General features: G+C 42.7%; 1 protein-coding gene across 1 annotated transcript; it reads right to left on the bottom strand.

The window, feature by feature from the left end:
- Window positions 1–7,382: 7,382 nt before the first annotated feature.
- On the bottom strand, window positions 7,383–25,822 carry LOC124113633 (cytochrome P450 2B4-like). The gene is made up of 4 exons (XM_048384452.1): window positions 24,003–25,822; window positions 13,911–14,429; window positions 12,221–12,661; window positions 7,383–7,732 (listed from the first exon to the last, which is right to left on the bottom strand). Exons 1-4 carry the CDS (start codon window positions 24,352–24,354, stop codon window positions 7,527–7,529), a joined length of 1,518 nt encoding a protein of 505 aa, XP_048240409.1. The 5' UTR covers window positions 24,355–25,822; the 3' UTR covers window positions 7,383–7,526.
- Between the last annotated feature and the right edge of the window lie 40 nt (window positions 25,823–25,862).

The following is a 25,862-nucleotide window of genomic DNA, read 5'->3' as shown; positions in this document are numbered from 1 at the left end:
TTACAAGTGATCTAATGCTATTGCGGGTGAAGTCTACATTAAAACAAATTATGTACACAAGATCTTGAGTATTTATGATTGCAAGTAGACGAACCTTTGTAAACATGATCCCAATGATGTTCACAGGTGAGAGGCACCGGGTCCGTTCAAGGTCATTTAAACGGAAGTGATTTGTTGAAAAAGCAACAGGCATAGGATTTTCTGTTTCAGAGTTGTATTGCATTAGGTATCCTGTGTTTTCCGAAGCCGGATGTTTGCATTTAAAAAATAAACTTTTATTTATTTCTCGAAAATAAAGGAAAAAACAGTTTGTTCTATGGTGTTTAATAACAGAAGAGGAATTTGCGTGCTGGTGATGCTGGGTGCTCTAAATAGATGTTATGATAAAATATTAAATTGCTGGGCTCATCCTAACAGAGAAAACGTGTTTTTAAATAGTGACTGATAACAAATCATCCCGGAGGATATTAGGTGGTAGTCCCGAAACACTTACATGTACATCTTCCCAATGGTGACGCCAACTGCATGGAACATCGATCATGCCATCTCTCTTGATAGCCATAATTGAGATTAACTATTACAAATATCAAATGATATCCCTTTCCTTAACACGCATGTTTCAAATAAATGATACTTTTCTAGCCGACCCATTTGATAAACAAATTAGGTTTACAAATGATTTATTTTTCTAATGTTGTAATAACCACAGGAATATATGTCTTTGGCTGTGGGAATTTGGACGTTTTAAGGACTGGTTAAAACCAATAGCAACGTTTCCTCAGGTAGTCGGGGCACGGGTGGCCCAGTCGTCTAAGGCGCCGAGATTCGCTGTGCAGAGTTGCGTCCCTTGGCCACTCCAGAAACCTATGATTGTGGGTTCGAATCCCGGTTCGCCCTGATTATGTTTCTAGGTTTGTCAGCACCATACCCAAGCTCGTGGGTTTTACCGAAGTGGTTATAACGTCTGAGACATGCATCACTTCGGGCTTTCCTCCCATATTAAGCTGACACGCCGTGATATAACTGGAATAATGTTAAAACCCAACTCACTCACTCACTCACTCCTCAGGGAGTCAGTGTATACCGTGACGTCATGTATAATAGCGTGATGTTCTCAGGCTGTAAAGGATTGGGGCGGTCGGGTAGCCTAGTGGTTAAAGCGTTCGCTCGTCACGCCGAAGACCAGCGTTCGATTCCCGACATGGGCACAATGTGTGAACCCATTTCTGGTGTCCCCCGCCGTGAAATTGCTGGAATATTGATAAAACCCACTCACTCACTGTAAAGGATTTTTTCAGTTCCATTTAAGAACAGGATATATGATTGGCTGTCAGTTTTAAAAGTCAGTACAATTCAGCTGTAAGATGTCCAGCTGATTATTGTGACGTCATTTAGATTTACATGTTCATGCATGTTCGCATTCCTTCCTTGTTCGCATTTAATACAGCTCCCTGCGAAACTAGCTACGTCCCACCATTATGGTGAGGTGAAATTGGGTTTCACGTCGCGTCCAAGATTATTGCACTTATATAGCGACATGCATGCACGTGTTTCTGTGTGGCTGCTTGTACTAGTTCGGACTGATGCCGATTTATAGTGCTAGCCCACTGAGATACCATGCCGCAGTTTAACATGAATACCCTACTCAGACACAGTATACTGACTCCGAGCCGACCAGTCCTTGTCTCAGCTCCTTAATGCCGAGCGTCGGACAGGGTAACAACAAGTACCATCTTTTAACGTCTTTTTGTATGACATGGCCGGGGTTCGAACCCCGGACCTTCCGCTCTCCGGGTGGACGCTCTAACTCTAGACCACGGAGGGGTCTCCATCATTATGGAACGCGGTGCTGCGCACATGAATATTCTATAGGAAACTTTGTCAGCACCATACCTGTGCTGGTGGGTTTCCCCAAAGTGGTAAACGTCATGCGACCTGCATCAGTTCGGGCTTTACTCCCACATTGAGGGCAGGTCGGGTAGCCTAGTGGTTAAAGTGTTCGCTCGTCACGCTGAAGACCCGGGTTCGATTCCCGACATGGGTACAATGTGTGAAGCCCATATCTGGTGCCCCCTGCCGTGATATCGCTGGAATATTGCTAAAAGCGGCGTAAAACCATACTCACTCAGTCACTCAGTCACTCCCACATTGAGCTGCCACGCTGTGATATTACTGGGAATACTGTCAAACACGGCGTTTAACCCAACTCATTTACTCTTTTAATAAACTTAACGTGCTGTTGTTACGAGGTAGTGTCTTCTATGTCAACCCGTGTTCAGCTTAACATTTTGACATGATGTGACGACATTACGAAGTACGCCAACATTGATGTCTGCATCACATCAACAATACAGTAAACTACGGTTATAACGAACACGCTTATAACTAACTGACGGATATGACGAACTTAATTTTTTTGTTCCGGCTACTGCTGTATCTATGCTGCTTATAACGAACTACGGTTATAACGAACTACAATTAGTGGCCCTTTTGAGTTCGTTATAACCGTAGTTTACTGTATATTGAACATCGTTGATACTAATTGTATTGCAAAAGTAGGAACGGAGATGACGCATGACCAATATTTCACAACAATAGTTTGTCGAATCTTCTCAGTATAATATAATTGTGTAGGGTATTCGTGGCGGATTGTACGCTATTGAAAGTTCGTTATGCCAGAATACATATTCAACTAGGGACGCTCTGGTTTTCCTTCATTGGTTTTCCTTAGTGTCCATATGTGTTTGCGCAAAATGAAATTCAGCTCGTAAAATCCCACACGCTTTGATAATGATGCATGTTATTCACACAGTGGCATGAAAGCGATGCAATGTCGATAAATCCTCAGTAGTCCCTATCCTCTAATGCGCTTTTAAATTTTTCAAATAGTCGGACATTGGGGACCGAATCTGAAACCTTTTTGTATTAACATTTATGAGTCAGAATATGTTTCATGATAAATAAACTCTCGACCTCGTGTCGCTCGATATCTGATACATATCAGAATTCCCGATAAACGCAGGGAAACGTTTGAACACTTTTTTCGTCTCCAAATTATACATTTGACTTCAGACAATATTTTCTATTGGTGAAATGTTGCGAGTGTTCCAACAGATAAAGACGCATAAACATTAGATAATACTGAGGATGAATGGTCCCCTAGAAGAGACGTATACAACGAAATCAAGGGCGTACGCCTGCAGGATTTCATGGAGAACATTACACATGTGCTCATATTGCTCACATTAATAGGGTGTTTTTCTGTTTTTGTGGATCCATACACACTGTAAAATGTTGAATCGATGCCGGTTCTAAAGTTGCATGACTCCCAATCCTACAGTTGGAGTGAGAGGCTCACATAGTTACAGTGTGGGTGAATGGTTCTTTGTTACAGTATGAAAGTAGATTATGGTTACAGTGTGGGTGAGTGGCTTTTGTTTTGCTACAGTATGAAGTGGATCATGGTTACAGTGTGCGTGAGTGGCATTTTGTTACAGTATGAAAGTGGATCATGGTTACAGTGTGGGTGAGTGGCTTTTCGTTACAGTATGAAAGTAGATTATGGTTACAGTGTGGGTGAGTGGCTTTTTGTTACAGTATGACAGTAGATTATGGTTACAGTGTGGGTGAGTGGCTTTTCGTTACAGTATGAAAGTTGAACATGATTACAGTGTGGTGAGTGGCATTTTGTTACAGTATGACAGTAGATCATGTGGGTGAGTGGCTTTCTGTTACAGTATGAAAGTAGATCATGTGGGTGAGTGGCTTTTTGTTACAGTATGAAAGTAGATCATGCTTACAGAGTGGGTGAGGTTTTTTGTTACAGTATGAATGACTCATGGTTACAGTGTGGGTGAGTAGCTTTTTGTTACAGTATGAAAGTTGAACATGATTACAGTGTGGTGAGTGGCATTTTGTTACAGTATGACAGTAGATCATGTGGGTGAGTGGCTTTCTGTTACAGTATGAAAGTAGATCATGTGGGTGAGTGGCTTTTTGTTACAGTATGAAAGTAGATCATGCTTACAGAGTGGGTGAGGTTTTTTGTTACAGTATGAATGACTCATGGTTACAGTGTGGGTGAGTAGCTTTTTGTTACAGTATGAAAGTAGATCATGCTTACAGAGTGGGTGAGGTTTTTTGTTACAGTATGAATGACTCATGGTTACAGTGTGGGTGAGTGGCTTTTTGTTACAGTATGAAAGTAGATCATGCTTACAGAGTGGGTGAGGTTTTTTGTTACAGTATGAATGGCTCATGGTTACAGTGTGGGTGAGTGGCTTTTTGTTACAGTATGAAAGTAGATCATGCTTACAGAGTGGGTGAGGTTTTTTGTTACAGTATGAATGGCTCATGGTTACAGTGTGACTTTTTGTTACAGTATGAAAGTGGATCATGGTTACAGTGGGGGTGAGTGGCATATATGGCTGCAGTATGAATGGCTCATGGCTGCAGTATGAGTGAGTAATTGTTTATCGCCGCAGTCACATTTCAGCTTCATTAAAGTGGGGTCCGATCGGGTAGAAGAGTGGTTAAAGCGTTTGCTCGTCACGCCGAAGACCCGGGTTCGATTCCCGACATGGGTACAATGTGTGAAGCATTTTGTTACAGTATGGAAATGGATCATGGTTACAGTGTGGGTGAGTGGCTTTTCGTTACAGTGTGAAAGTGGATCATGGTTACAGTGTGGGTGAGTGGCTTTTCGTTACAGTATGAAAGTGGATAATGGTTACAGTGTGGGTGAGTGGCTTTTTGTTACAGTATGAAAGTGGAACATGATTACAGTGTGGGTGAGTGGCTTTTTGTTACAGTATGAAAGTAGATCATGGTTACAGAGTGGGTGAGTTTTTTTGTTACAGTATGAATGGCTCATGGTTACAGTGTGGGTGAGTGGCTTTTTGTTACAGTATGAAAGTAGATCATGGTTACAGAGTGGGTGAGTTTTTTTGTTACACTATGAATGACTCATGGTTACAGTGTGGCTTTTTGTTACAGTATGAAAGTGGAACATGATTACAGTGTGGGTGAGTGGCTTTTTGTTACAGTATGAAAGTGGATCATGGTTACAGTGGGGGTGAGTGGCATATATGGCTGCAGTATGAATGGCTCATGGCTGCAGTATGAGTGAGTAATTGTTTATCGCCGCAGTCACATTTCAGCTTCATTAAAGTGGGGTCCGATCGGGTAGAAGAGTGGTTAAAGCGTTTGCTCGTCACGCCGAAGACCCGGGTTCGATTCCCGACATGGGTACAATGTGTGAAGCCCAATTCTGGTGTCCCCCGCCGTGATATTGTTGGAATATTGCTAAAAGCGGCGTATAACCAAACTTACTCACTCACTCACTCACTCACTAACTCCGAGCTATGTTTCTAGGTTTGTCAGCACCATGCCTGTGCTCGTGTGTTTCACCGAAGTGAGACCTGCATCACTTCAGGCTTTCCTCCCACATTAAGCTGACCCGACGTGATATAACTGGAATACTGTTAAAAGCGGCGTTAAACCCAACTCACTCACTCGCTCCTTGTCATTCTTGTGACATTATGAAGTGACACTACTGGTTTTAATGCGATATCTGGGTTACCTTGTTTTTCCATACTTGATCGCTCCTTGGTAAACTCTATTGAATTTATCATTTTCTGTCTATTGTAGTGTGTTTGTGTCCCATAGGAACACCTGGGTGTTCCCATACTTGTTTGAATGAGTTTATATTCATTCCAGCTTAGAACAATAATCATCGAATGCATAGCGAGATTTAACCCCACGTGTGAACTTGTAACGAACAATACTCTTGTGTTCCTTGTTTATTAACAAATCATTATAATATCCTATTCTTTCATGACTATAATCAATAACCGCCTCCGTTGTCTGGTGGATAGAGCGTCTGGGAGCGTCGATCCCCGGCCGCGTCATACCAAATGACGTAAAGATGGTACTTGTTGTTACCCTGCCATAAGCTCGGCATAAAGGGATTAAGGGGCTAAAATGAGGACTGGTCGGCTCGGAATAAGTATACTGTGTCTGAGTGGGTGGGCTATTCATGTTAAACTGCTGCATGGTAGGTATGTCAGTGGGCTAGCACTATAAAATCGTCATTAGTCCGGATTAGTACAAGCGCTCGCACACACACACACACACACACACACACACACACACACACACGTCGCTATATGTATAAGTGCTATTTTACCTCACCGCCACCATAATCAACACACAGTTATTTGCAGTTGACTTGATGTAAATATTATTTATTGAACTTCTAAACAATATTTTCGTTATAGATAACAACCAGCTTCAAAATAATAATAGTCTTGTATGGAGGTCTAAAACATGAAGATATACTATCAGATGTACGGGGCTCTTTTCGATGATATACAGTGTATGCTGTAACCGTAGTCGCCTCACACAACGTAAGGCAACGTATGATAAACATGCAAATAGAGCTTGGACCCGTATTCGTGAAATGTTTTGCCCTAGACGTGGCGTGGATATCAAATGGGCTATCTCTAACACTGGCGGCAGTGTAGCTATGATATTCCGCCTGGACATGAAAGATAATAGGAGCACATTTCCAAAGTAGTCACATCATGTGGCACACATCTTCCCGAAGTCTTCGCAAAGTGCATCAAACCACGTGAGCACCTTGACTGAAAACGTGAAAAGATTTGGAAAGTATATGTTGACGCTAAGCTGACGCTACACATGCTTTGCAAATCCTGTATTCTACAGGAATCTGCACGGCAGTTTACGAATCGGATGATGATTTCGTAAGGCGATTAGTCCAGCTAAAATATAACTCCATAACTCAAGCCTAGTACTTTTATAGTCAGTTAACTCCCTTGCCCCGGGGACCCGTGAAGATCCGGGGTAGAATAGGTCTTCAGCAACCCATGCTTGCCGTAAAAGGCGACTATGCTTGTCGCAAGAGGCGACTAACGGGATCGGGTGGTCAGGCTCGCTGGCCTGGTTGATGCATGTCATCGATCCCAATTGCGTGGATCGATGATCATGATTTTAATCACTGGATTGTCTGGTCCAGACTCGATTGTTTACAGACCACCGTCACATAGCTGGAATATTGCCGAGTGCGGCGTTAAACAACAAACCAACCAACAACCAACCCTTACCCCGGGAAGATGTGCATCACAAATTCGGATTTTTTTAAAGCGTCTCGACTGTCCTTCAAAGTTCAAGGTAATTGTGTTAGCTCCCATGTCGTTAACCGTGTCTGCGGTAGGGCTGGTTAGCTGTGAACTACCCATGAAGATCCGGGTTGGAATTTGTCTTCAGCAACCGATCCATGCTTGTAAGAAGCGACTAACGGGTTCGGGGAGTCATGCTTGCTGTCTTGGTTGATGCATGTCATCGTATCCCATCGTATCCCAGTTGAATGTCATGGCAATCACTGGATTGTCTGGTCCAGACTCGGTTATTTACATATCGCCGTCATAGAGCTGGAATATTGCTGAGGGCAGCGTTGAACAACAAACAAACAAACAAACAAAACAAGCAGCGACAGTCTTTTGGTTTCACATAGCTGTATCTGTGTCGTCCTGGAACCTCTTGACCATTCGGACTGTGTAGTCCGGCGGGGTATACGTCAGGCCGACTTGACCTTCTAGGCTTGGTAGCTGACCGGTTGTAGCCACCCGGATGTCATACCTCTGAACCAGGGCGGAAATGAAGAGGAACAGCTCCATCCGGGCTAGTGACTCCCCCAGACATATGCGGCGACCTGCAGCATGAACGGAGAATGGTGAAGTGATAATATAGACGCATGGAAACCTGCATCTACCCGAGGCCAGAGCGGGCCACTAGGGCTGGGGCGAGTCTAAATTTACTACCCGGGTATCCACACCCCTATTACCCGACCCTTCCCGGGTACCCGCTGTTGGTGTCAAGAGATAGGTACAAAATGTCCGATTGGGAATAGTTTGACAGCAGCCCTGGCAGAATGTATTTAGATACACGTATAAAACGATGTGGCCATGCATACACTGAAGTTAACTGAAGTTTTAGTTTTTTTCAAACATATATCAGTCAGAAGGAAGGTGTTCATTGTCATGAAGAAATGCGAACTTTAGAGACTTAAAATTGTCGTGTAACCATGTAGTTAAATAGTGAAATATTGTCATGAAACAATATATCACGTGACAAACCACGGGTCCGGGTAGTCCTGTGGACACTCGGGTCCTACTCAGTACCCACCCGACCCGAGTACCCGAGTTACCTGTCCCAGCCCTAAGAGCGGCCAGTAGTCTTATTATCAAGTCTTGTTTCCACCCTTGCCACATCAAGCCCACTTTCCTGTGCTAGATATGATTGGACTATCGCACATATCGAAGGTCCAATCAGAGAACGTTTAATAAAATCATCATCCACGACTGGTACACCTTCGTATGAAAGTGATTTACCGCTGCCTGTCTTTGTTGTCATGAATATGTCTTTGTCATCGTTTAAACCCCAAAACGATTGCCTATGCTTTTGTGTCAGGGATGAAATGACCCATGTTTTCGTCATCTGATCGACTAGATCGTCACCAATGGTTGTCACCATCTTTGCGAAACTATACGAGATCTGATTGGATATCGCGTTTCATAACAAGGGGTATATTCGCGAGGTGGCGCCAGGGTAGAGCCAAGATAAGTGGCCTTGATGTGGCAAGGGTTGAAACTAGGCTTTGATATTGGCTAGTGGACACGCTTGTCTCGGGAAGATGGGAAACCTGTAACAAATTCGGAATTTTGTATATGTTGCATAATATCATGCGCAGCGATCTGTTGCAAGAACGTCGAATTTGGGTGGTGGGTATTTTTTAAGTAGAACTGTATTTGGTACAACTGATGATGGGTATCTTAGACATGTTATCTTTGAAAAAAAAAATCAATAAAATATATTTTTTCGGCACAAATGTACAACATTTTAAACATGGTAGAGGTCATGTGGTTGCAAATTCATTTCTTACCCAGTCTTCATTGAACCCATTTATTGCTGCGCTAAATTACCCAGCCACAGATTACTTTGTTGCAGGAATGAGTGATGGATAAATAAACATCATCAAATTGAACAAAAGTTATTTCAATTTTTAAGTCATAAAAAAACTCGGTATTCTTACTTTGCCCCTCAGTTTACATTTGGTGCAAAACGTAGTGATTTTGTATATAATAGAATATATTAATTGTAAAAGAAAAACATATTACACTATATACAACGATGTATGTATGTCTATCAACCCTAACAAAGTACAGCCCAGGAGGCTACTGTGTCTGGCCAACTAATTGCCGATTTGGATGGAATACACTCGAACGTTTTTCGACCGATCAGAACAACTTTATTTAAGGAATTCCACCGATCACGATGTTTGTTTGTTTGTTTGTTTGTTGTTTAACGCCACACTCTGTAAATAATCGAGTATGGACCCGACAATCTAGTGAATAACATCATGAGCATCGATCCACGCAATTGGGATACGATGACATGCATCAACCAAGTCAGCGAGCCTGACCACCCGATCCCGTTAGTCGCCTCTTACGACAAGCATAGTCGCCTCCTACGGCAAGCATGGGTTGCTGAAGACCCATTCTACCTGATCTTCACGGGTTCGATCAGGATGTAACGGTTCAGAATGGCCAGTGAATTCCTAGCTCAGAATCAGCTGTAAGAACAATAGCGTGACGTCTTCATAATGGTTAACTGGAAGCTTACATACACAACGATCTGTATGAATGAGTCCAGGGCCCCGTTCCACAAAGCCATCTTAGCGCTAAGGTGATCGTAACTCCCATACTCTAACACTGGCTTATGATAGTCGTAGCGCTAAGATCGCTTTGTGGAACAATGCCCTGATCCAGTCTGACATGAGAGGAATCTGTTGTACGTACAAGTAATTACACACCAACCACATATCATGGATTCCCCATTATGTGTGATGTATAATCACTTATGTCTGCAGAGCAATGCTATTACATGTTATTTGTTCCTTATTATGTTAAATATTATATGCTAGTGCTGTTGTATGTAAATGTCAGTGATGTCGATGTTTCAAGAGCCACGAATACACGAAGAACTAAATCTGCAGCATATCCTTCAAATGTGAAGGTCAAGTGTGCATATGTCCATTACAGGACTATCGTATGCGGTTGACATTTACAACTGGGTCACAGTGTTGTCTCGTGTGAACGGCAGCTTTCATTCCTCAAGTCCTCTGGCTCTATGTATGCCAGACTTAAAAGAGCATTCGTCACTCGCTCTGAATGTATATTCCTCTGGGACTGTATAGAAAATCTCAAAGGAAATAAATTATCTCCTCGACAACAACGACATGTGACACCGTAAACGGCCTTTCCTCGTGGAACACGTGCGTCGTTCGGGATTCAAAAAGGGAGTGAGGGAGTGAGGGAGTTAGGTTTAACGCCGCTTTTAACAGTATTCCAGTTATATCACGGCGTGTCAGCTTAATGTGGGAGGAAAGCCCGAAGTGATGCAGGTCTCAGACGTTTACCACTTCGGTGAAACCCACGAGCACGGGTATGGTGCTGACAAACCTAGAAACATAATCGGGGCGAACCGGGATTCGAACCCACAATCGTAGGTTTCTGGTGTGCCCAAGGGACGCAACTCTGCACAGCGAATCGCGGCGCCTTAGACGACTGAACCATCCGTACCCCCTCGGAATGCAAAGAAAAATGTCAAGCATTCAGAATGATAGTAAGTGAGTAAGTTGGGTTTGTCGCCGCTTTGATTTGTTTGTTTGTTGTTCAACGTCGCACTCAGCAATATATTCCAGCTATTTGACCACGGTCTGTAAATAATCGAGTCTGGACCAGACAATCCAGTGATTGACATCATGAGCATCAATCCACGAAATTGGGATACGGTGACATGCATCAACTAAGTAAGCTTGTCGTAAAAGGCGACTAACGGGATCGGGTGGTCAGGCTCGCTGACTTGGTTGATGCATGTCATCGATCCCAATTGCGTGCAGGTGTTGTTGGTCTTGTCATATCACAACAACTCAGCTAACACTTGTCAATGTTTCTAAACTTACTCTTGTCTCCATGACAATTCTCCTTATTTCTTGCAAATTTTTTTTAAATAACACAGAACAGTTAAATTTTAAAACTGCCCAAACATACATACATGTATTTACATAAACCATAGTGGATTCAGATAACTGTTGTATACCACCTAGCATCCTGAATACAAGACGAACAATGTCAATAAGCTGCTCATCCATAAACCATGCAGGGACACTTGCTGCTGTGGTCACGTCGTTCACAACATCTCAACCTCAGCGATGTCACTGATATATTCCAAGGTACATGTTCGTCGATCAATGCGTTGAAAGCTTTGCGCTGTTTAACGAGTGGTGAACATCAATTATGAAAACTTGCTGTATTTGTGTTCAGTGCATCAATAATGAAGGTGCTCCTCGGGGAGACCCAGCTAATTTAGCCCTACTGTCGACAGCCTGATGTGCAACATGCTTTCTGTTTACTTAAAGGGGTGCTAGGTTTATACAACGATGTATGTAAATTGGGTCTCCAATCACCATTCACTGTTGTATTCCAACCCTAACAAAGTACAGCCCAAGAGGCTACTGTGTCTGGCCAACTAATTGCCGATTTGGATGGTATACACTCGAGCGTTTTTCGACCGATCAGAACAACTTTATTTAAGGAATTCCATCGATCACGATGTTTGTTTGTTTGTTTGTTTGTTGTTAAACGCCGCACTCAGCAAAATTCCAGCTTAAACACGGCGGTCTGTAAATAATCGAGTATGGACCAGGCAATCCAGTGATTGACATCATGAGCATCGATCCACGCAATTGGGATACGATGACATGCATCAACCAAGTCAGCGAGCCTGACCACCCTATCCCGTTAGTCGCCTCTTACGACAAGCATAGTCGCCTATTACGGCAAGCATGGGTTGCTGAAGACCTATTCTACCCCGGATCTTCACGGTTTCCACCAGGATGTAACGGTTTAGAATGGAGACCCAGCTTATTTAGCCCTACTGTCGACAGCCTGTTTACTTAAAGGGGTGCTAGGTTTGTGCAAAGTGGCTGTACTGGCAAGTTTGATTCAAGAGTCAACTTCAAGTTTTTCTAACTGCTTTAGTTCAGTTTTATAAGAGCAGAGTTGCGTTCGTTAGGGATACCAGGAACCCATGATTGTGGGTTCGAATCCTAGTTAAGTTTCTGTTAGTCTATACCTACCCATGAAGAATGGAATGAACTGCTCCGGTTTGGTGACACTGCCGGCGTCATCAAGGAACCGCTCAGGCCGGAAGTCGGAAGGGTTGAGCCACAGATCCGGGTCGGTTAGTACTGAGTGAATGTTTGGGATAACGATGCTGTTCCGAGGTACTAGAAAGTTCCTGAACGTGACATCCTGTAAGGTGCCGTGAGCCACGGAGAAGGGGGCAATGTCGGCACACCGCTGGATCTCAAGGATCGTGGCCTCGGTGTAGGGCAAGTTGGGCTTGTCGGAAACACTCGGATGTCTTGCACGCTCCACGTGACGGTCTATCTCATCACGCATGCGCTGCTGAACTTCCGGATTGCGCACAAGGAAGATGATTGCCCATCGGATGGTTGTGGAAGTTGTCTCCGTGCCACCCACAAATAAGTCACCGATCACTTTGACCAACTGGTCGTCTGAAAAGAAAGAACAAATAATTTAGGGTGATGCTTATAGACAATGTAGAGTACATGTCTCTTCTGTTTTGAGTGTTTGTTTGTTGTTTAAAGCCGCACTGGAGCAATATTCCAGCTATATGGCGGCGGTCAGTAACAATTTGATCATATTAAGTATTAACTACAGAAGGAAATACGTTCACGGCAAATAGAAACATATGTTCTCATGTATCCTTGAGACATAGAGATGTTATTCAGTAATGTAGTGAGCAGTGATTGCGTAGGAATGCAAGTAGAAACATTATCTTCAGGCTCTGTCTATGTCTGTGGAAGGTTTACATGTCCATCTTATAATGCTAGTGTCGTCACCTACTTGAGTCTACGTCTACTCACAGCTGTATCTACATCTACTTAGCTCATCTATATCTACTCTTAGTTGAGTCTACGTCTACTCACAGTTCAATCTCCTTCTTCTCAAAATTGAATCTACGTCTACTCACAGTTGAGTCTACGTCTAATCACAGTTGAGTCTACGTCTACCCACAGCTGAATCTACATCTACTCACAGTTGAGTCTACGTCTACTCACAGTTCAATCTCCTTCTTCTCAAAGTTGAATCTACGTCTACTCACAGTTGAATCTACGTCTACTTACAGTTGAATCTACGTCTAATCACAGCTGAATCTACGTCTACTCACAGTTGAGTCTACGTCTACTCACAGTTGAATCTACGTCTACTCACAGCTGAATCTACGTCTACTCACAGTTAAGTCTACGTCTACTCACAGTTGAGTCTACGTCTACTCACAGTTGAATCTACGTCTAATCACAGCTGAATCTACGTCTACTCACAGTTGAGTCTACGTCTACTCACAGTTCAATCTCCTTCTTCTCAAAGTTGAATCTACGTCTACTCACAGTTGAGTCTACGTCTACTCACAGTTGAATCTACGTCTAATCACAGCTGAATCTACGTCTACTCACAGTTGAGTCTACGTCTACTCACAGTTGAATCTACGTCTACTCACAGCTGGATCTACGTCTACTCACAGCTGAATCTACGTCTACTCACAGTTGAGTCTACGTCTACGGACAGCTGAATCTACGTCTACTCACAGTTGAGTCTACGCCTACTCACAGTTAAGTCTACGTCTACGGACAGCTGAATCTACGTCTACTCACAGTTGAGTCTACGTCTATTCACGGATGAGTTTACGTCTACTCACGGTTGAGTCTTCGTCTACTCACAGCTGAATATACGTCTACTCACAGTTGAGTGTTGTTTCAGGATCATCTGCCTCCTCCTGCATTTCTTTCAGGTAGGCGTCAACAAAGTCCCGGACGTGGAGCGTGTCCAGGTTCTCGATGTGTCTCTGCACAGTGTTGCGGATGAATTTCTGCACAAAGTCCACGTTCCTAAGGACTTTGTTGAACTTGAAAATGTCACCAGGCAAATACTGTAATATCGGGAAAAAGTTTAGTATGGAGGTTCCTCCAACAAGTTTCATGTTCTCGTCAAATATTTCCAGGAACTTTTTAAACAGCGGGTCATCATAACTGAATCTTTTCCCAAACACTATGGACGATATGACATTAGCAATGGCAGTCTGGATTATGTTCTGCGGGTCGACATCATCCCCGGCGTGTTGATCGAGCACGGCAACAAATGCTGCCACCTCCTCCTGAACCTTTTCCTCAAAGGATGCTTTGCCGAAGCCGAACTGTTTCAGCGCGGCGAGAGCGAAGCGGCGTTGTTCCTTCCATACTTTGCCTGACGTGTTCACAATACCTGCAGACAAACACAACGTTAACTGATGGTAACATAGCAATCCTGTACCTTTAAATGATGGTAGGAGAAGGTGGGCCTTAGGGTGGTATAGGGATCTGTATCTTCAAATTTGAACCGTTTCCGTTATCGGATCCCAGATTTAACGTGGCCTTAAAAATGAGGAGGGGGTGGAGGTGGGGGATCCCAATCTGGGATGAGCCAGAGGACATTTATCACAAACGTCTCGTACATTCATCACCTGCTCTCTAGATGGTGGACATGACACCTAGATACTAGGTGAGAGGCGACTAACGGGATCGGGTGGACAGGCTCGCTGGCTTGGTTCATGCATGTCATCGTATCCCCATTGCGTAGATCGATGCTAATGATGTTAATAATAATCCAGACTCGATTATTTTCAGTCCGGACCGCCTCCGTGGTCTTGTGGTAGAGCGTCCGCACGGAGAGCGGAAGGTCCGGGGTTCGATCCCGGGCCGCGTCATACAAAAAGACGTTAAAAGATTGTACTTGTTGTTACCCTGTCTGGCGCTCGGCATTAAGGGGCTAAAACAAGGACTGGTCGGCTCGGATTCAGTATACTGTGTCTGAGTGGGGTATTCATGTTAAACTGCGGCATGGTATCTCAGTGAGCTAGCACTATAAATCGGCATCAGTCCGGACTAGTACAAGCAGCCACACACACACATACACGTGCATGCACGTCGCTATATAAGTGCAATAATCTTGGACGCGACGTTAAACCCAATTTCACCTCAGCTATTTTCAGTCCGCCGTCATAAAGTTGGCATAGTGCTGAGTGCGGCGTAAAACAACAAACAAACTGAACTAAATCGGGTTTCGTTGGTAACCTATGGCGAAAACTAATTCAAAGATCTAAACTCGAAAACCGACTTTGCAGATTCAAAAGCTGCCTATATCTCTTCATTTTGAAACGTTTCAAGGCTCCAGGGCATAGTATTTCTGCTTCATTGTCATTGGAATACTGCACGGCCCTATACTTAAGCCTACTGTTCATTCTATGTAGCAGTAGGTTATTTAGGTGTATGCCTGCGTATTACGGCGAGTTTGCAAAAGAATTTGTGTACTGATATTTTGTATGTGTTTTCTTGTATGGGTATATGCGAAGCGAATCAGTCATTCAACGAATCTCGAATGGTTAATGAATTAAAACATTACATTATCCAATTTGTTTTAATAATCATTGTTGCACACACAAATAAACAACATTTACCTTGTTATATGAAGTTAAATATCCACCGCCTCTCGGACGACGTCTGTATGGCAAGGTTACCTTTGTATGAAACCGTGAAGATCCAGGTTCGAAAAGGCCAGCATCAACCCATGCTTGCCGTAAAAGGCGACTATGCTTGTCGTTAGAGGCGACTTACGGGATCAGGTGGTCAGGCTCGCTAACTTGGTTGATGCATGTCATCGTATCCCAGTTGCGTGGATCGATGTTCATGATGTCAATCACTGGAGTGTCTGGTCCAGACTCGTTTATTTACTGGATATTTACAGTCATCTAGCTGCGTGCGGCGTTAAACAACAAACAAACAAAAGGTATGTATGACGTGATGTACTATTTCTGACGTATGGTAAGTATACATGACGGCATTGCACATTTGTCTGACCCGTGTATGACGGGAATATATATGTATGACGTAATGGAATGTTTATATTGTGTGCATGCCGAAATTTCGTGACGACTGTGATATGACGTGTGTATGACTATATGATATCTGTATGACATCTGAGGATATATTATGTGTATAACATGGGAATAATAATATTACGTCTATATAACATATGTATTAAGTTATGACGTCTTTATGACGTGTGTTAGAGGTTTATAACGCTCTGCTGACGTCTTTATAACGCGTGTACGACCGTAGACGTCTGTTGGACAAGTGAATGAGGCGATATGACGTCTTTTTGGCGTGTGAATAACGATATGGCGTCTTTATAACGTGTGCAATCTTTATGACGTGTTTATGACGTTGTATAACGCGTGTACGACCGTATGACGTCTCTTGGGCATGTGAATGAGACGATATGACGTCTTTTTGGCGTGTGAATAACGAAATGGCGTCTTTATAACGTGTGCAATCTTTATGCCGTGTGTATGACGTTGTATAACGCGTGTACGACCGTATGACGTCTCTTTGACGAGTATGTGTGACGAGATAACAAGACTGGATGCAACCGGTATGTAACAGGCAGCCGAGGTATGAGTGGAATCTGTTTATTTAAATTAAATGTATTTGCTTGTGGTAAGTGTATAGTTTTGTTGTTTTTGTTTTTTGTTTGGATTTGTTTGTTGTTGTTTTTTTTGGGGGGAGGGGGTAGTTATTTAAAGTGACCGTTGCTGAATTCGTCCTCGACGTTGTGCTCGTTATATCCATAACTGGTTACATGTGACCGTATCTCTCAAGTTTAAAATGTTTGCGTTACAAGCCTTTAAATATTGAAGACTGCGGCGTTATGAAACATTCATTCACTCACTCAGGCGCAAGGGTGAAGGTGCCTCCCTGTTATGTTGTTATAAGCACGAAGGCGTGGCTCGTTACCACCCATAACCAGTAACAAAGGCACTGTCTGTCATTTGGCAGCTGAATGCCTCTGTTTTCGTTAAACCGTGAACTCTGTCTGTCAGAGATATGTTTTTCAACACAAGTATAACATTTCTGTCAATTATCTACATGCATTATACGCTCCCCAGCATGTCAAGCTGACCAGGTATGTACAGCCTGGTATCACTTACCCCTTTTTCCCTCATCGTGGCATCTAAACGGTGTCGGTGTGGAATGAGGCGGTGAAATACAAGCAAGAACAGTGCAGGCTGCATCGCTACAACGACTGTTGGTAGATCTCTAATTCCAAGGGTTACCATCGTGGTCTCCTGCACGAGTCAATACAACATGTGGAACATAGACGCTGGCGCGGTCTGTGGTTTGATAAGGGATAGGAGGTTAACAAGGGGTCATGTCGCTCATGAATTCCGCATCATACGTAATCACGTGTCGATTTGAACTCGGATACATGCATTCATAGCTGACAATCCAGGGCGTTATTTTCCCTGCTTGTGTTTGGAGACATCCCATATGAGTGAACATCCTGAGGGTGGCCTTTTGGATTCTGGGGTGACTGGGTGAATGTTGCTTTACGCCGCAGTCAGTCACGTTCGACTGTAAATAATCAAGTCATGTAAACCTGTGGTTGATGAGCAGCGATCGAGGGCGTCGGGGGTATGATGATGCAGCCAGGTCACGTTGCGACGACCCTATCAGCACGATGATGTTACGACGTTGATGGGGACGTACATGGAACCCGCTCCATGTTTCTTGATCAAACATTTAACCAACGTTTGTACGAAGACGAGTCTGTTGTAAGGGAGTTGATGGGGACTTATATGGAACTCATTCCTGTTTCTTGATCAAACATTTAACCAACGTTTTTTACCGGGAGGAGTCTGGTGTTACGACGTTGATGGGTTTTAAATGGAACCTACTCCATATTTCTTGATCAAACATTCAACCAACGTTTGTAACTTGCGTTCTGCACATTGAGAATCTGACAATATATTATGTCGATTCATTACATATATACAATATTGCCTTTTCGTTGTGAAGACTTAGGAAGAATATTGCGCATTGATTAATTTTTATATTTGTTGGTTTCTTATTATCAAAATTTTGTCAGGAATCTATTAAATTTTAATAGTTTTTCCCGATATACTACTACTACTACTACTACTACTACTACTACTACTACTACTACTACTACTACTACTACTACTACTACTACTAATAATAATAATAATATCCCACTACACACAAGCGTTTCCACGACTATGCCCAACAAGCAAAGTCCCTCCACTATCTTCATGCTCACCGCAAACAATCACGACCCCCTCGCACCCTCCATCCCCGTCAACGCCAACATTTCCACACTATTAAACATACAATCTCCACTCCACCACAATCTCACTAACTCAACCCCGCACAAAACACCAAACCCCCTAAAACCACATAAAAACTACAAAAAGTTACTTCCCCTCCACCATCCCTATCACAAAGACACCGATCTCATCCCCACCCAATGCCTATCCGCCTTCCCCGGCCACCCCTATTTGATACATCACACCTATACTTACCCCGTACAAAAAACTACGACTGTATCGGATACCTCACACCTAAACTAAACCCATCACACACAACGTTCATTCATCTGATACCTCACACCTATACTAAACCGTGTACACACAACTATTATTTATATCTGATACCTCACACCTATACTAAACCGTGTACACACAACTGTGATTGTTTGTGATGCCTCACACCAATACTAAACCGTGTACACATAGCTACGACTGTATCTGATACCTCACGCCTATACTAAACCCTGTACACAACTGTGACTGCATCTGATACCTCACAACTACACTGAACCCATCACACACAACGTTTACTGATCTGATACCTCACACCTATACTAAACCGTGTACACACAACTATAATTAAATCTGATAACTCACACCTATACTTAACCGTGTACGCACAACGTTCACTGATCTGATACCTCACACCTAAACTAAACCGTGTACACACAACTATGTCTATATATCTGATACCCCACACCTATACTTAATCCCATACACACAACTATGTCTATATATCTGATACCTCACATCTATACCAAACCGTGTACACACAACTATGTCTATATATCTGATACCTCACATCTATACCAAACCGTGTACACACAACTATGTCTATATATCTGATACCCCACACCTATACTTAATCCCATACACACAACTATGTCTATATATCTGATACCTCACACCTATACCAAACCGTGTACACACAACTATGTCTATATATATGATACCCCACACCTATACCAAACCCCGTACACACAACTATGTCTATATATATGATACCCCACACCTATACCAAACCGTGTACACACAACTATGTCTATATATCTGATACCCCTCACCTATACTTAATCCCATACATACAACTATGTCTGTATATCTGATACCTCACACCTATACCAAACCCCGTACACACAACTATGTCTATATATATGATACCTCACATCTATACCAAACCGTGTACACACAACTATGTCTATATATCTGATACCCCACCCCTATACTTAATCCTATACACACAACTATGTCTATATATCTGATACCTCAGACCTAAACTAAACCGTGTACACACAACTATGTCTGTATATCTGATACCTCACACCTATACCAAACCGTGTACACATAACTATGTCTATATATCTGATACCCCACACCTATACTTAATCCCATACACACAACTATGTCTATATATATGATACCCCACACCTATACTTAATCCCATACACACAACTATGTCTATATATCTGATACCTCACACCTATACCAAACCCCATACATACAACTATGTCTATATATATGATACCCCACACCTGTACTAAACCCTGTACACACAACTATGTCTATATATCTGATACCTCACACCTATACTTAATCCCATACACACAAATATGTCTATATATCCGATATCTCACACGTAAACTAAACCGTGAACACACAACTATGTCTATATATATGATACCTCACACCTGTACTAAACCCTCTACACACAACTATGTCTATATATCTGATACCTCACACCTATATTAAACCCTGTACACACAACTATGTCTATATATCTGATACCTCACACCTAATAAACCCTGTACACACAACTATGTCTATATATCTGATACCTCACACCTATACTTAATCCCATACACACAACTATGTCTATATATCTGATACCCCACACCTATACTAAACCATGTACACACAACTACGTGTATAAATCTGATACCTCACACCTATACTAAACCCTGTACACACAACTATGTCTATATATCTGATACCCCACACCTATACTTAATCCCATACACACAACTATGTCTATATATCTGATACCCCACACCTGTACTAAACCCTGTACTCTGCTAAACCCCGTACACACAACTATATGTATATCTGATACCTCACACCTACACTAAACCCCGTTCACACAACCATATGTATATCTGATACCCCACACCCATACTAAACCGTGTACACACAACCATGATTATATCTGATACCCCACACCCATACTAAACCGTGTACACACAACTATGATTATATCTGATACCCCACACCCATACTAAACCGTGTACACACAACTATGATTATATCTGATACCTCACACCCATACTAAACCGTGTACACACAACTATGATTATATCTGATACCTCACACCTATACTAAACCGTGTACACACAACTATGATTATATCTGATACCTCACACCCATACTAAACCGTGTACACACAACTATGATTATATCTGATACCTCACACCTATACTAAACCGTGTACACACAACCATGATTATATCTGATACCCCACACCCATACTAAACCGTGTACACACAACTATGATTATATCTGATACCCCACACCCATACTAAACCGTGTACACACAACTATGATTATATCTGATACCTCACACCCATACTAAACCGTGTACACACAACTATGATTATATCTGATACCTCACACCTATACTAAACCGTGTACACACAACTATGATTATATCTGATACCTCACACCTATACTAAACCGTGTACACACAACCATGATTATATCTGATACCTCACACCCATACTAAACCGTGTACACACAACTATGATTATATCTGATACCTCACACCCATACTAAACCCTGTACACACAACTATGTCTATATATCTGATACCCCACACCTATACTTAATCCCATACACACAACTATGTCTATATATCTGATACCCCACACCTGTACTAAACCCTGTACTCTGCTAAACCCCGTACACACAACTATATGTATATCTGATACCTCACACCTACACTAAACCCCGTTCACACAACCATATGTATATCTGATACCCCACACCCATACTAAACCGTGTACACACAACCATGATTATATCTGATACCCCACACCCATACTAAACCGTGTACACACAACTATGATTATATCTGATACCCCACACCCATACTAAACCGTGTACACACAACTATGATTATATCTGATACCTCACACCCATACTAAACCGTGTACACACAACTATGATTATATCTGATACCTCACACCTATACTAAACCGTGTACACACAACTATGATTATATCTGATACCTCACACCCATACTAAACCGTGTACACACAACTATGATTATATCTGATACCTCACACCTATACTAAACCGTGTACACACAACCATGATTATATCTGATACCCCACACCCATACTAAACCGTGTACACACAACTATGATTATATCTGATACCCCACACCCATACTAAACCGTGTACACACAACTATGATTATATCTGATACCTCACACCCATACTAAACCGTGTACACACAACTATGATTATATCTGATACCTCACACCTATACTAAACCGTGTACACACAACTATGATTATATCTGATACCTCACACCTATACTAAACCGTGTACACACAACCATGATTATATCTGATACCTCACACCCATACTAAACCGTGTACACACAACTATGATTATATCTGATACCTCACACCCATACTAAACCGTGTACACACAACTATGATTATATCTGATACCTCACACCAATACTAAACCGTGTACACACAACTATGATTATATCTGATACCTCACACCCATACTAAACCGTGTACACACAACTATGATTATATCCGATACCTCACACCTACACTAAACCCCGTACACAAAACTATGATTATATCTGATACCTCACACCCATACTAAACCGTGTAAACACAACTATGATTATATCTGATACCTCACACCCATACTAAACCGTGTAAACACAACTATGATCATATCTGATACCTCACACCCATACTAAACCCTCTACACACAACTATGATTATATCTGATACCTCACACCTACACTAAACCCCGTACACACAACCATGATTATATCTGATACCTCACACCCATACTAAACCGTGTACACACAACTATGATTATATCTGATACCTCACACCCATACTAAACCGTGTACACACAACTATGATTATATCTGATACCTCACACCTCCGCTTAACCCCGTTCACACAATTATGACTGCATCTAATACTTCACGCCTACACTAAAGCCTGTACACACAATTATGACTGTATCTGATACCTTCCACCTACACTAAACCCCGTTCACACAATTATGATTGTATCTGATACCCTCATCGATGCTAAACCTCGTGTATGTATGTTTTAAAAATTGGCTTCTAAACATAGCATAAATAGTCTATTGGGATGTTTTCAACCATTTTGAAGTTCTGAATTACTTTTAGTCATTCTCACAATCTGTTTATAAAACGACTGAAATATTTTGTAAATTGCCTTAGCGAAAATGTCAGTTATTTTACATATTGACTGATTTCACACGATGGCTGTAGTGTCGGGAGAGCAGTCAACGCCTTCTCGAGGTAAGTGTTTGTTTGTTTGTTTGTTTGTTTGCTTGTTGTTTAATGCCGCACTCAGCAATATTCCGGCTATATGACGGGCTATATAATCGAGTCTGGACCAGACAATCCAGTGATTGACATCATGCGCATCGATTGGGATCGATGACATGTATCAACCAAGTCAGCGAGACTGACCATCCGATCCCGTTATTCGCCTTTTATGACAAGCATAGTCGCCTTTTACGGCAAGCATGGGTTGCTTAAGACCTATTCTACCCCGGAATCTTCACGGGTCTTGGGGTAAGCGAAAGGAATGTTGTTTTACGCCGCAGTCAATTTCTAGCTATAGTAAGACGTCCTGTAAACGTTTGGCACAGGGAAACCACTGTTGGCTAATACAAGCAACGGTCCAAGTTATGTTTCATTCTTGACTCTTTCGACAGCCCTAAACTATCAGTGACTAAATTGTGCCACGTATTCCCCACAGGGATGGTAACAGTGTAGGTGATGACATCTCACATGTAATCCAGCGTGACAAATAGAGAATCTCACCTGAGTGTCTATGAAATCAGATACATCAACACGAGATGATAAAAGTGGAAAACCTCCGAGCTTTGCCGAGGAGTTTTTCCACTTTTATCAACGAGTGTTGATATGTTTGATATCAAAAGATACGAGGGTGAGATTTTATATATCATCCAACATCATTCTTCCAACTTTTTGTTTGTAGACCGTACAAAGCAGTGTCTTAAGTGTAAAAAGTACTGCTGTTAGCTTCACTAGCAGAGCCATTAGTGATTATATTTGATTGTGACGTCATGTAACCAATGACGTCACAATGGTCTGCAAAGCATTGTGATGCCATTTCATTGCAGCGATATCTACAATGTAGATATCACTTGATCTCATCCAAGCGATATCTCCCGTGGGAGTTTTGGATGATAAAACTTGATTATTTCTTACTGCGGCGCGAAACAAAATTCGTCCACTCACCTTAACCAGTGATGGATTGCTATGGATTGATGAGACATAGTAATTCCACTACTTGGTTTTTCATTTACAGTAAGTCACTTACCTCGGCCTTGTCCCACCTTGTCCACGGTGAACACGTGAGGGCGGTCAGAGAAAACATCCCCCCGTTTCACGAAGGCCTCCTTCAAGGCATCGAAACCATTGATGACGACGATGAGACGGGAGCCGATGTAGAAGCTGAACACGTCCCCGTAACGTTCTCTCATCTCCTTAAAAACCCTTCGTTTGTCTCCACCTCCGAGAAGACTGATGGTGCCTAGAAAGGGAATAGGAGCCGGGCCTGGAGGTAGGGGACTGGCATGTCGGGACGATGTCAACAGCACCACTGCTAAGAGGATCAGAGCGGCTGTGCTTGCCCAGTGGTCACTGAGGAGGTGCACGAGTGTGGTCAACATGTCGTCGTTGTAGTTGGTGCGTTGTGGACCACCAAGAGAATGGCCTCAATTCCTTGTTAAACAAGCAGTAAATCCTATTACTGAAGACCTTCCCTGTGTGGAATATCAGACTAAGCCAATAAACTGCTTAATAACGCTAACTGTGTAATCACTGATAGTGTAGCAACACAAACAATCTGAAGTTGTTTCGCCAAGTTGTACATGGTATCTGATTGCTCCGTAGATCATGTTGCTTAGTGGTGCATCATCCCCGTGGAGGGGCTCGGGGGAGGGGTGGGGTGACGTTGATGACCGATCCAGGATGTGGTTCTTTGATTCACAACGCAAGGAAGAATTGTTACACGTCATTGTTGGTCTCCCATCCCTTCATTCTAATCTCGCTCTGCGAGTGTCGTCATTCCAGGTATCACAAATCACACATAGCACACATGAACCAGGAACAACATGAAGAGGACCTACGGGGCTTGTCCAGGCACGTGCTAACTACATCGTCATTACTCTGACTGTGCCGCCGCCTAAATGTGAGAAGGGGTGCTGCCTTGTCGCGTGGTGCTAGTCTCCTTTCCAGAGTGTAGATTCCGGCAGTCAGTGTTACCCAACACAGTAGCAACGCGCCGTCGCCGCTACCAGCTTCTGCTGCTGATGTCGCCGCCAGCTCCTGATGCCGATGGCAGCGCTGAAGAGAGTCTGATTAGTGTATCTGTTACAGTAAGCACGCAATTAGTTTAGTGACTGACAGTTGGTGAAGACCACAGAGGTCTGCCAGATAGCGTCTAGCACGACGTATTTCACAACGTTCACCAGTAACTATCACATTCTGTCTTCTGCTGGTATCTATCACACAATATACCTCAGTCAGTATCCATCACACAATATACCCCAGTCAGTATCCATCACACAATATACCACAGTCAGTATCCATCACACAATATATACCAGTCAGTGTCCATTTCACAATATATCCCAGTCAGTGTCCATCACACAATATATCCCAGTCAGTGTCCATCACACAATGTACCCCAGTCAGTATCCATCACACAATATACCCCAGTCAGTATCCATCACACAATATACCCCAGTCAGTGTCCATCACACAATATACCCCGGCCAGTGTCCATCACACAATATATCCCAGTCAGTGTCCATCACACAATATATCCCAGTCAGTGTCCATCACACAATATATCCGTCAGTATCCATCACACAATATATCCCAGTCAGAGTCCATCACACAATATACCCCAGTCAGTGTCCATCACACAATATATCCAAGTCTGTGTCCATCACACAATATATCCCAGTCAGTGTCCATCACACTATATACCCCAGTCAGTATCCATCACACAATATATCCCAGTCAGTATCCATCACACAATATACTCCGGTCAGTATCCATCACACAATATATCCCAGTCAGTATCCATCACACAATATACCCCAGTCAGTGTCCATCACACAGTATATTCCAGTCAGTGTCCATCACACAGTATATTCCAGTCAGTGTCCAT

This window comes from Haliotis rufescens, unplaced genomic scaffold, assembly GCF_023055435.1.
Source record: "Haliotis rufescens isolate VD_foot unplaced genomic scaffold, xgHalRufe1.0.p SCAF_5, whole genome shotgun sequence".
NCBI lineage: Eukaryota > Metazoa > Mollusca > Gastropoda > Lepetellida > Haliotidae > Haliotis > Haliotis rufescens.
The sequence above is the reverse complement of the archived record's forward strand: the minus strand, read 5'-3'. Positions and strand labels throughout refer to the sequence as shown.